The sequence below is a fragment of the Lates calcarifer genome, linkage group LG7_1 (assembly GCF_001640805.2).
Source record: "Lates calcarifer isolate ASB-BC8 linkage group LG7_1, TLL_Latcal_v3, whole genome shotgun sequence".
Classification (NCBI taxonomy): Eukaryota; Metazoa; Chordata; class Actinopteri; family Centropomidae; genus Lates; species Lates calcarifer.
Window position 1 is genome coordinate 11,760,833 of NC_066839.1, and position 13,715 is coordinate 11,774,547.

General features: G+C 39.5%; 2 protein-coding genes across 2 annotated transcripts; one reads left to right on the forward strand and one right to left on the reverse strand.

Moving 5' to 3' along the window:
* The first annotated feature begins 446 nt into the window (after nucleotides 1-446).
* LOC108895645 (uncharacterized) lies at nucleotides 447-3,248 on the forward strand. Its single transcript, XM_018694539.2, has 3 exons — nucleotides 447-1,312; nucleotides 1,498-1,635; nucleotides 2,093-3,248. The coding sequence occupies exons 1-3, from the start codon at nucleotides 1,299-1,301 to the stop codon at nucleotides 3,246-3,248; spliced, it is 1,308 nt and encodes a 435-aa protein (XP_018550055.1). The 5' UTR covers nucleotides 447-1,298.
* gata4 (GATA binding protein 4) lies at nucleotides 3,143-13,355 on the reverse strand. The gene is made up of 6 exons (XM_018694547.2): nucleotides 12,443-13,355; nucleotides 7,105-7,271; nucleotides 6,842-6,967; nucleotides 6,363-6,444; nucleotides 6,047-6,201; nucleotides 3,143-5,455 (listed from the first exon to the last, which is right to left on the reverse strand). Exons 1-6 carry the CDS (start codon nucleotides 12,963-12,965, stop codon nucleotides 5,330-5,332), a joined length of 1,179 nt encoding a protein of 392 aa, XP_018550063.1. The 5' UTR covers nucleotides 12,966-13,355; the 3' UTR covers nucleotides 3,143-5,329.
* Nucleotides 13,356-13,715: the final 360 nt, after the last annotated feature.

The window sequence follows — 13,715 nt, forward strand, 5'->3', positions numbered from 1 at the left end:
TCACCTGCATGCACAGATAAGAAACAGTGTCAGAAACTAGAGAGTGACACACAGATCCTGTCTAACGTGTTATTCCGCATGACTCAGTTTACTTTTTTCTCTTCATATGCAAAGTGTGTCACTGTCTGTACATGTTAGCCTCCATCAGCTGATGATATTTCACTGAAACCACAAGTTAACTCAACAGGAAAATGTTGTCATCACAGTTTGCTAAAGAATTATGCAAACACAGTAAATCACAGTAATAATGATTGTATTGATAATAAAGAGCTGAAGGCACGAGACCTCCATAGCTGTTGTTTTGATGAGTTCAAAGCCATTTTAATATATCAAGAGATGTTATCATGTTCCTCTTATATGTCTGATATGATACATGAGCTGGTGTGTTTTTATTTGAGCTTGGCTCTTGCACTCATATTTCATTCAAGTGATAATAGAGGTATGTGTGAAGATAATAACAAGCAAAGCCCTTTTCAAAACAATAATGAAAAGTCTCACATTTGATACCAACCAGCATATTAATTAAAAAAAATACAGAAGGATATATGATTAATAAGTTTGAATATTTTCTTACTTTATCACAAATTCAGCATCAGTGTCAGCTTTTGGTAAATGAAAGAACTTTTCTAAATTTCTTTTTTATTATTATTTTTATTATTATTCTTTTTTTATACAGTCTATGTTTTTCAACATTATATGTGAGCCTGACTAATTGTGTAATTGTAATTTTATATATTTTGCTCAGGGGCACACAGCTGCGAATGGCTGATGGCCTCCAGCACAGTGTGTGTCTCACTTTTTAGCCTCTGGAGATAATTTTGATCCATAATGGAAACCGCAAGCTCTAAATACAGTTTCATTTGTCTTCTGCTCTTCAGACTTTATGTGCTTAATGACATCTCACACAACACAATGAAAAGTCCTTTCTTCTCAGCATACTTCAGTGAACTTGTCAAACTGGAAAAGATTGGCGCTGAGGATGCGTTAAGACAGTTGATGACACACACAAACAGCTTGGCAGCTTGGCTGACAAGAGCAATATATCATAAGGTAATACATATGCGTCTGTGAGCAATAATGAGAGGAGGGGCCAGGTGCTGACAGTCACAAAACCTTCGAGCACTTGCTCTTGTTGAGAGTGCAACAGTGTAACTGACAATTTCTGTTTAGTTTGTCACAGCCGTTTGCCTTGTGTGAACACACTGAGCTGTGACTGCATGACTGAATCAACAAAGAGAAATAACAAAGTAAATTTAAACTGAATGATATCTGCAGTACCCAGGAACTGAGGAGACTGGATGGAACCTCCAATGTGAGTAATCTTTATATTGAAAAAAAAAACAACACATTTGCGACATGAAAGACAGTCCTTGCATCAGCATATGTCATTATCTCAGCTGTTTGTATATAAATGTGAAAGGTACTCAAAAATGTACAGCATATGATTGACTTTAACAGCCACAGCTCTTTGTTAATCAGTCTGTTATTTCCATTCAGGTTGGGCCGTAAGCGGCCTCTGTTTTTTGGACATGAAAATGAGCCTCCGCTGTACACAAAGAAATGTTTGGCTGGTCTTAAAACTCTGCTGGACAGATATCAGAGTGACAGCAGAGCCACACAGCATGCCAGACTACAGTAAGTATATTAACCAAAGAAGAATTACAGTGTGTGTTCATGTAGAGCGGGATGGTTTTAGGTCTGAGGGGGTATTTTAGGTATCATACTTCATGTTCCTGTGTGTGTTGCTCATGTCACAGTGATTCTACTTCTAAAGGCTTTTTGGATTAGTACATGTCAAGATAACAGTATTATAGTATATGTTATATACTTTATCATTATGTGTCACAAGTGTATTTTCCCATATAACCACCCCTCTCAGCTTGTGTAATTGCAACAAGTTCTAATAGGTGTTTCCAATTCTTTCAAAGTGGGATTTTTATCAAGAATAGTTTATCAAAGGTTTGCATGTATTTTCCAACAAGGTGTTTATATTATTACAAATGAGCCATCCCTGATTTCCAGTGTCCCCTGATATTATCTTGTTATTTCCTCAAACTTTTACATCCTAATCTGAGATATTTTTGTCTCTCAGGATGAGCTGTTGTCACCTCCACACACGCAAAGCCTCTGTGAATGCAGAGACTGACAATAAGCGTCTCTTTGAGCAGATATTGTTGTGGGCTGATACCCAACGCTCCGCAGGGAAAGTGCTGGAGCATCTCAAGTTAAGACAAGCCACTGATGACATTTTCCTAAATGACCCAGTTAACAACAAATTTTTGGCGTTCCACCATGACTTTACTGAGGAATGTGGCTCAGAGGTTAAACAGCATTCATGGGCTGTTATTGAGAAACAGGAGGAGGTTATCATGTATGGACCTTATTACCCCAACTACAACAACGGACAGCACAGTGAGGACATCATTATTAAACAAACACAGGAACTTCTAGAGTCAGAGGAGGTCTCAGAAGACTGGAAGGTGTATGTTTTCACCATAAACAGCCCATGTTTGGCTAGAAACACTGACCCATGCATGTTGAACCTGATTCAGAAAGCTCAGGAGTGGTGGACTGTGTACGGAGTAAAGACTCATATTGGTTATGTGAGATGCTGGGGCTTCAAAGGAACCAAAGAAAATCTGTTCAGAGACATTGACTACAGCCAAGTGGACTGTATAAATCAGACCGAGGACCATGAGGACTACATTAAAGCAGCTGACAAGAGAACTGGCCTCAATCCTTTATGTAAAAATCTGAGTTCTGCTGTGAAACACCTCCTGAGATCTGTAAATCTCAGTTTCTCCTTGATGACCTCTGTGCAGGGGCAGGACTGGAAGAGCTACTTTGAAAAAATGCACAGTATTTTTGAGTGCAAACCAGAGGACGAGAAAACAGTCTTCACGCAGGAGCTGAACGCCACGATCGAAGCCGCACAAGCTCTGCTTTCAGAGAGAAGTGGAAGTTTTGAGGAACACCTAGAGAGTGGGAAGGCATTTGCGCTCGATTACACTTTTAGTCCACAAGTATCTGACGCCCTGCAGGATCAAATGAGACTCACATTTCAACAGTGTTGGAGGGAGATGGTACAAGACAAGTATGCAGAGCTAATAAGGGAGAAGCTGACTGAAGACTTCAATCAACGTGCTGTCCAGCTTTTTATCAAAGATATTGCCAAGTTCACAAACAAATACTTAGAAATCGGAAGGATACAGTTTCCAGAAGAAGTCAAAAAACCTGCAAGTTGTTAGATAACTAAACACTTAGACATCATGAGGAAGTGAGTTAATGACTAATTATCCTACAAATCTTTGGCATGCATTGCCGCAGAATGAACAACACCAGATGTTGACATCATACATGCCATTTGCATTATGTCAAAATGCTTTGTCTTTATTAGGTTCCTCAGTAGAGCTACAGTTGCACACAGAGGAAGGGCATCAGGTAGTGTTAGTGCACACTGAGAAATACACATCCATCTCTCACTGTGTCTTTACTTACAATATATCACAAATGGTGTATTACACAATTATATTGGAGTGGAGTTTTTTTTTTTTTTAACCTATATGCTCATATAGTTAATATTTTGGTAATTACATGTGGCAGTATCCCACATTTACACACGTTACCTCTGTGCTTGTCACAAGCAAATTAAAGCAGTATCACTAACATACTGTACAGTTTTGATACAGTACTCCTTCATACAGTTTGTTAAACAACCTCCATACATAATAGATGATAATTAGATGACAATGTGGTTTGGGATGGTGCCTTTAGTAATAAATAGTAGCAGGATTAGTTTTGGAAAGGCCCTGAAGTGTTAAGGAAGCTCTCCTTGTGGATGCACGTCTGTACTTGTTTCAGTGGGGGGAGCTATGTGACGGTAAATCCATCCACATCATACAGTGTTGGTCATGTGCACCATTGCTGCTGCATAGGTAGTTTATCATGTGTTTTTTAATAGATTTGTCAATACTGACTTTTATATATACATATATATAATTTAAATCTAAAAGGACAAAGACACAGTGAAACTAATCCAGAAATACCAGGTCACCAGGGAGCAGTTCCTATTGCACTGTGTAGGAGATCATGTTTTTGTTGTTGTTGTTGTTGTTGTTTTTAAAGGGTTAGGATTAGGGCGTTATCACTGGTGTTGAGGAGTGATGGATGTCAGGAGCAGTTCTCTATTTTACAGTAAAGTTTTAAGAATAATTATGATTTGTCTTTGTATAATTAATCAGATGCACTGTAATAGGTAGTAAGAACAGGTAACTGTACCTGACTGTATCTGATTATGTTTAAATGATCAGTTCAACCAAACCGCACAGAAAAAAACTCTTATTTACCTCCAGCAATATCCAGCCACATTGAGTGTTTGTGTTTTCTTGGTGTGGAGATATAAACTGCTAAGACTTCTGCTGCCACCCCATTACAACTGAGGTGCTCATATGATTAAAATCCTACATTTGAAGAACTCATTAGCAACGTGCTTCACCATAAACAAATGTACCAGTTCCTGTGGATAAATCACAGGGAGTCCCATACAAAACACTGAAAACTGACTACGCCATGGTCTGTGACCAGCACATATTTTGTCCTGCGACATTGCTACTGAGTTTTTCAAACATCATTTACAAATGTAGATACCACTGTGGTAAGCGCAAAAGTATATGGTTGTTACTTTTCTTATGTATGTGAACTGACCTTTTAAGTACTCTACACTACGACAGCCCCGTGGTGCAGTCTTTGACTTGAAAATACCCTGCTGTGATTCTTTACATGTTTTCTATGTCTATCGTTTCTTTGGCAAGTTGTCCATAATAATATGTAAATCATTACAATGAAGAAAAGACAAATATATTGAAATAAAAATAACACAGGGAGTTTAAGTCTGACCAATACTGTCATCTGTCCCTGGCTTATGTTACAGTTTTAGTCGAGCACTGGCATGGCGCAACAGGTGAGGGTGACAAAAAAAGCTATTCTCTATCACAGCTGCAATTTTTTCTATTAAAAGTTGTTGTGTGGATCTAAGCACCGAGCTGCTCTTTGACGATCGTCTAACACAAACTCCCTTCAGTCCTTGATTGCTGTGATTTTACACACAGTATCTGTGCAGTAATGTCTGAGATCTCCATTTCCGTTGTGGCTCCCATATTTCTGTCCCAGGTCTTTGTATTGAAGGCACTGTATGTACGGTGTGGGGGAAGGCTGTGCGGGATCATCTGCGCCCAGAGCAGCAGCCCGCTTTCCCCCGAGATTCTAGTCCGTTGGGAGAGTTTAATCGTTGTAGATGAGTTGGTTTGAGATGCTGGGTCATATGGGTCCTCTAAGCCAGGATTAGGTTGTTCCAGGGCTCAGCTTTGGAGCCGGAAGACCCACCGTGGCCCCCAGGCGACATCTTGAGAGGAATGGCCCCGCCTTGAGCTGCCATGTAGGCTGGCAAGGCTGAAATCTAGAGGTAAAGAGAGGAAAATGATGAGAAGACCAGTAGGATTTGTCCTGTTTGAGCAGATGAGGGCCTAATCATCATCTTCCACTTTTCCTTTCCCTGTGCTATTATTTGGTAGATAGGAGACAGATTAATGTAAGTGCAAAGACTTGATATTGTAGAGTTTTGGTTCTAATAATCATGTCTAAACAGTAGTTTAATTGTATTCTGATCCTGGTCTTAAAGGCCATGCTAGGCCTTTTCATTAGGCCATCAGGTGATACAGTTTTCTGGTCTTACCAGCTTGACTCAACCCTACTTGCCATTTTTGGTTGTGGATAGCACCTGGTACTTTTTTTTTTGTATCATCTCCGTCAAGGTTTCAAGTGAGCAAAAAAAAGGTGACATGAAAACACTGCAGAGTGCTGATTGGTCAGAGAGAACCGTCACTAGTGCGTTTTCACTGTGTGAGACTGTGGTAGTTATTGTACTATTCTATATTGTATGGAAAACCTCAAACCACAATAGGTGGCTCTACCTGTTCTGTCGTCACAACCAGAGCTTCTCAAAAATGCCTTGCTCGTAAATATTCTCCGAAGTTTCAAAGTATCTTACCTGTGTGTGTGCGCTGTGGTGTGTGTACAAGCTGTGATTCTCTGGCTCTGTCTTAATCTGACGAAGCTCATCGGTGGTGGTGGTAGTGGTGGTGGTAGTGGGGGCGCGGGGAGTGCTGCTGGGTGTGACTGGAGTCCCCTCACTGCCTTGAGTCCCTGTGGAGGGCAGAGCCGTGGTCATCGCACATGTACAGCCAGTATACACTTGAGTGAGCCTTGTGACATGACATGGACTCTCAATGGGTGGATGGGTTTGGGCAACCGCTGCCTCATCTTATTAGATACTAAACCAAATAACATGTATTTTTGAAGCTCACCAGTCTGGGACTTGTTGAGGTTCTTGGGTTTGCGTTTGCGGGTCTGGATCCCCTCTTTCTTCATAGCCAATGGTCGGGGTACCTGGCAAGGCAAGGGAAGAACTGAAGTGAAGTGTGATTGTTTAGCATAGAGGCTTTTGACAAAAAAAAGTATAATGAGCAGTTCAAGATCATATTTCTCCAATAGGTGCAAAAGATAAAGAACATGGCTGAAAAAGTTGCTTGCCCTCAAGACTTAACCTTATTTTCCCACTAATTTCTAAAGTTGCATCTCAAAAAACTGCGAATGACCATCCAGGCAGTCAGTGGTTTGAATTCACTCAGTACACTAGAGATGGTCAGAGAGAAGCCCTCCATTACATCAGATGTGGTGCTTATGGTGCTTAAACGCTGCTTGTTGAAGTAAAAATCTGTATACACACTGTCACTGGAAACACACTGTCTCTTTCCTCTCTCTCTCCTCACTCTTTCTTTCTTACCCCGTGGAGTTTCATGTAGAGGCCGCAGGCGTTGCAGACCGGCTCCCCCTCTGCGTTTCGTCGCCACAAGGTGGTGGTGGTGGTGTGACAGTTGGTGCAGGACAGGCCCACCCTCCTTGAGGCAGACTATGCACACAGATAAAATGTGTCAGTCAACAATGAAGAAAGAGAGAGAAGAAGAGAATTCATTTTTCATTTACTAAAGAGGCAAACATGTCCCTATAGTGGAGTTTAAGATGAACTGTCACACTGCTGTCACCCACCAGTCGTCTCTGGGGCTTGATTAGAGGTCTATTGATGCCATTCATCTTGTGGTACAGCCCGCAGGCGTTGCACAGGTAGTGGCCAGTACCATCCCGTCTCCAGAGGGGGGTCGACATCGCCCCGCAGTTCACGCATTCTCGCCCCTCAGCGAAGTCATCGAACAAATCTGATCAGAGATGACAAGTGAAAAACCAGGTTACTCATGGGAAATGTTGTGCTTTTTCTTGTACTGACCCTCTGTTACTCCCTTTATCTTTTAACTTCAGTTTAAGGAGTTAACAGTCAGTTTAAGTTAACTCTCAGACTTAGGAAAACACATTCAAAACTTCACTTTACTTCCGAGAAATACTCTGCAATTGTCAGAGAAATTAACTCCCGGCTGGGTGTACGCCATTAAGATTTTTTCCATCCTCTTTAATAAACAGACTCCTGCACTGTCAAACTCTGACAGGGGTGATTACATAGTGCAGTGATGTCTCAGCACCAGCAGGAGGTGCAGGCTCCAGTCCACACAGGCCCACACAACAGCAGCACCCTCCTTATCTCACAGCGCCCCCCCACCCCCTGAGATAAAGAGTCAGCTGGAAATAGAGATGGAGCTCCATCATATTCAAATAGAGACTCTGTGTCTATCACATCGCCTTCTCTCTCTGTCTCAGATAGCATGACATCTGATGAATGTAATCTTCACTCATGTGGCACATAACAGAGTATCTCCCAAGAACCACTTAGCCGTTTAGGGGAAGGAGGCATCAATCTGTGGTGTGGAAGTGACAGATTGGCTTTTTGTCTTCATTTAGCAGTGATACAACCAGCACAGGTTACAGTGTATATCAGCTGAGAGAGGTTATGCTGAAAATAGCTTGAGGTAATGCAGAAACCATCAACCTAACTGTCAGAAATTTGTATTTAAATGGCATCATAATGTGTTTTTAACCATGCACTTCACTGTCCATAATTACTCTTTTTCAGAGAGCATAAATCTGGTCCTCCATCTGTTCCTCCCTCGCTGGGGAGAGTAACAGGACTGACAGTGATACATGTGCAGGCCTCCTCCAAGGCTGAGAGCAAAACAGAGACAGCAGGGGCAAGCTAACCTTGAGCCAGGCAGCAATTGTAGCCAACACAAGGCAGCAACATGAGACAATACACAAAAGAAAACGCTGCCGTACCGTCCACGTCTATCTGAAACGGAGGTTTATTTTTTTATATAAATGTCAGCATGTATCTTTATCAGATGCGCACTGGCAAGCAGGGTGCAGTTTGAAAACAAGACGTGCTAATGCTTCAGGAGGTCAAAGGTGAAAACAGAATAAAAAACTCAATCAATGGTGATATAGGTGAAGAGTAATTGTCTATACAGGCTTTGTGTTTTTTATTTTTTTAAATCATGACAGTAGTCAGATTGATAAGAGGTGGTGGTGCAGTTTTAACACTAAAGGTAAGAAAGTTCATTTGCTCATACTTTGTACTTTTGTTTGTTTCAGGTGGGATTATTGTGGTTTTATCTCCATATCTTTGGGATATAGAGACTTTACAAACAAAATGTGATCAAAATATCAAAAATCGATTCATACAGTAAGTCAAACATTGCTATATGAACTAGTTAAACACAACACTAACATACTATATTAATACACTACGTATGTCTTAATGACTCAACACTTCTGCTTGTGTATTTCCATTTCATTATCCTTCTACTTCACTACATTTCAGATGGAGATACTGCACTTAACTACATTTGTTTGACAGCTGTAGTTATTACTTTACAAATTAAGATTTCATATATGAGGAGCCTCTAAAATATGATGTACTGTTTTGGATTAAACTACTGCTTCAACTAGAAGAGTAAAGTACTGCTTACTGTATCAGTGCATTCAATATTCAGGTACAACAAGTACATTTCTACATGTAGTTAATTGACATTTGGTACATGCATTGTACTTGTAATGTGAATTGTAATTTTTACAGCCTAGTATTATTACTTCTCCTCTCTTTTCTTCAGAAAAAGTATTTTTGTATTTGTATTTTTGCTTTTTATATTGAAGCATACTTAATGCTCAGTGTTTTTTTAATTTGACTAGCTGTAACTTTTTTTTTTCTCTGTTCTTTACCCAAATGCCAAACAGATTGCAAAAAGATGTCAGCTCTTTAAAGCGCGTTAATTCCCAACACGACACAGAGCAAAGAGAGAGAACATTAAACTGTTAACATCAGCTGATTTTTTCAATTCAATCCCATAGATAAGACAGAGAGAAGAATGTTTTGCTTATATAAGACACATATTTCACCTTTATGACTTTTAGGGACATATCAGAGTGATGATCGACAGGTATTACAGTTTAAGAAGCTGAAATAATGGCTGTCGGCTAAAAAGTATCATTGAAAAGGTTCTCTTGTCATCAAGGACTGATTTTGCTCTTTATAGATTCATCCATTCATCCGTTATCTATGCCGTTTATCCGTTAAGGGTCACGGCTGGAGCCTATCCCAGCTGACACTGGACAGATCGCCAGCTGTTTACAGATTTAATTTAAGTAAATATCAAATTTATACAGAACATGATACTAAACTAACTAAAACTCCTCTTTTTGGACTAAAACTAAGTTCAAGACTTTTGTTTATAAGCCATTTTAATCTAATCATTAAGTAATGGTGAAGTTTCTCTGGAAAAATAAGACATACTGAAAAAAAAATAACTGAAGTATTTTTTAATTAATCAAAAAACATTTCACAAACGTTTTAAAGAATTTAAGTTCTTCAGTAAAGATAATCATTATTTTTATGTATTTATCATTAAAATCGTGGTGATTTTATTATTACTTTTTCCTTCTCTCACTGACTCAAAGTTTATTTTACCAATGAGAGAGTTTTCTTTCTATTCGCCAAAGGAACAATGGAAACTTTCACTGCCTGGCTGATTGCCACTGAATCAAACACTGAGATTTGATTTACTCCAACATTATTGTAAAACAATGAGATGTAGCATTTCCTATAATCTATAAAGAGGAGCGATCAGTGAACAGACTGTGAGTTCAGTGTGACTGTAATCAGATGAGGGGGTCAATGCTCTTATCTGTTACAGCTGATCTTTCTTCATCAGACAGGTCAAGGGGACGACCTTGTCAATGTAAAACTGCTCAAATTATCATCAACACACGGGTCACACACTAATTTACAGCTGATGTTTATAAATGAGGAAGTAATCAGCTGTTAATCAACTGTTAATTTAATCACAACTGTACTAATAATAACTGATGTGTTTAACAATGACCCCGAACATCAAAGTAGGTCATAAATGAATGATACTGGATTAGAAAAATGCTCAGATACTCTTTAAGAGAAGAGAACCACCATCAACCTGTAAAAAGATATAGATAATGAAGAAACACAGGTCAGACAAACCCAATGCTGATTAGTAATGTAGACTACACAAGGTGCAAAGCATCAAAAAAAACTGACAACCTAAGCAAAATCAATGGGTTGTGAAATCGCTGTGACCCTATATGGTCCAGAGTTCACTGTAACCTGCAGCTGTGGGCCACATTCATATCCAGCAGGGACATAAAGGACCCATCAGTCAGATCTGAGCTTCAACTGCAGCCCACTGTTTGGATTATAATCACATTATTTCATATGTATGATAAACAAATAGGAATCTCAAAAATACGAGCAAGTATCCAGTTTATATCCTCAGTGAAAGAAAGGACTCTTCCATTGAGCTGAGTTCTGCACTGATCAGGACCAGATTCACAATCAAATCAAATCTGACCTGATCCATGAGGCCACAGTCAAACACAACTCATAATTTATAATCCTTATAAACTGTGTTATCGATTCGGCTTCAGTTAAATATTCATTTCTATCACTTCAATGCTGTGTCTTTGATTCATAAAAACATACACAGCATGTTTACTATATGTTGATTGTTTGTTGGTTAGACTCGCAGCTACCAACACATAACCTGGAATTCAAAACATTTAAACATTTAAAGCATCCACTTTCATAAACCTCACATGTTAACTCACTTATAATATATTTATATAATACATTTATTCTTACCTATTATCTGTTTTTTTATTAATAACGTGCTAATCTAATCTAATACAAAAATTCATGGTAAAGATTTTTTAAATATGAAACATATTTTGCCAGAAGTTGAGTATAAAAAGTCCTATATTCAAGAATTTCATCAAATTAATGTTATTTTTAAATGCTGAATAAAACAGAAAAAAAATGGCTTTATAATTCATAAAATTATAGCCTACATCATAAATCGTGTGTATTACATGGCTACGTTAAATGTGTGGTTTGACTCTAAACTACCTGTAACCATGATCCAATGATGAACTGACTGTTTTAAGAATAAGATCATACACATTGTCGAAACGTTAACTGTGCTTTCGATTCATGTTCCTGACAAAACACTTGTGAATTAGGAATTGTGTTAAGCATAAAAAAAAAAAAAAAACTAACAAAACCCAGGTTGTGACGCTGGTGTCTGCAGTGAATTTATGGCCTGTAACATTTCTCATGTGGCAGCTTGTAACTTTCTAAAATTCTAGGTTATCGGGTTAATGAGGATGTTTTTGGTTGGTGGGTTGTTTAAATAAGACGAAAACCCTACAAGCCACTTTTAAATTTGACGGTAGTTTTTTCTTCACTCAGTCACACCTTTAAAAAAAATAATTATAAGAATAATAAGATTTAAAAAATAATAAGACAAAGTAGGCGTAAAGTTTAAACTTGCCTTATAACGACATGATTCGTTTTGTCCCAGATTTGTGTGTGTGTGTGTGTGTAAAATGTAAATCACACATTTAATCGTGTTGTATTGTAGCCTATTATTGTAATATTTTAATATTGATTCCATATCCTGTATATTATTACAGTTTAGTTCGACTATATATATATACACTATGTATATATTTTAAGATTTATTCTGCAGTAGGACTTGCGGGGTTTTGGTGGGGGGGGTTGTGTGTGTGTGTGTGTGTGTGTGTGTTTTCAAGATAATCCTGCCTAAGCCCAATTTTTCAGTCAGGCCTTGAAACCTTTCACCTCCTTCACGTGTGTGTTTTATGGTCATTAAGTGTATCCTCATTAATCCCTGACAAATCAAAACAAATCAGAGACATGCTGCTGCGTATTTATCAACTGCATGTGCACTGTAGTGACAGAGAAGCTGATAATTTGTCATTATTTCTTCTGTTTCTGTTTGGATGACAGAATATCAGAAAGTCCAGAAACAGAAAATGTTCAGCATGATTCTTACACGAGATAATTAAATGCTAAAATCAATAATATATATATATATATTATTTTCCTGTTGCTCACCTATGTTTGGGTGTCGTGTCGTGCCCGGAGGAGCACCGGTTTGGAGACCGTGAAGGACCGGGCTATCGAAGGGAGACGCCGGCCACGTCCCACCCACGTTGGGGCTCATGTAGGCGGGGTAAGGGCTGTGGTACGAGCCGCTGAGGCCCCGGGCGCCGTAGTGCTCCCTCCCGTTTGCAGAAATGTTTAGCGGGCTGGTGTAGGAGCCTGCCGTCTCCCGGGCCGTGGCCACGCCGGAGGCCAGAGGCGGGCTGGTGGAGAAGGTGAAACGCGGAGACACCGGGGAGTGGTTGTACGAGGGCACCGAGTCTGCGCCCGGCTGCGCCCAGGCAGAGTGGCTCGACGCGGGGTTGCTTTGCTGCGACGCGCCGGGAGTCTGGAGGTACGGCAGCGCCGGGATCATCGGGGTGACGACCCGGGTGGTGGGCACATAAACAGGAGAGGTGCCCGCCGAGGCGTTGTGCAGAAATCCGGCCTCATAGGAGGGGGGTCCGTGGTTGGTTGTCATTATGCCCTGGTACATATCCTCTCCTTGAAAGTGGACATCCGTGTTGATAGAAGGGACAATGACAGTATGGATGCAGTTACGCAGAAGATTACTGGATATTAATGCGAAAAAAACAATCCACTAAGCCCTCTGGTCCTTATTAAAATCAGATCTGCTGTTAAGTCAAGTAGAACCCTCCCCAACATTCAGAAAATTAAGAATAAAGTGAGGGAAGAGACATGAGACAGGAGGAGGAGTGAGAGACTATACCTTGTGATCAAGATCCAGCTGTTATCATCTCTCTCTCTCTCTCTCTCTCTCTCTCTCTACCACAAAGAATTGCTTAGATGTTTCAAATTTCAATGGAACCTGATAATTTTACAAAAATTCGACCAATCAAACCAAACCAACCAAATTACATTTTACTTTTATTCAATTTTGAGGTTCCATGGATTTGACTGATACTAATCAGGCATTTAATCTTCATTTCTTACGCATTATATCCTTCTGGAATTCTGCCGTTTTTCTTCTCCGTGTTCATGAGTTTTAGTAATAATTCTAATCCAAAAATAACTTTCTCATTTCTTTGTGCGTTAAATTTATAGACTACATAACGTCAGTAAGTACTACCGTAGTACACCAATCTCTATTTCTAAACCGTTGAACGATTTTAAAATTTTAGTACATAAAATCTTTTTGAACATTGAATATTTAAGCAGCGTTTATTTGTTTGTTTGCGTCTCTGCCAATGGACAAACAGAGATTTCCATCATTCTTTAAATACCA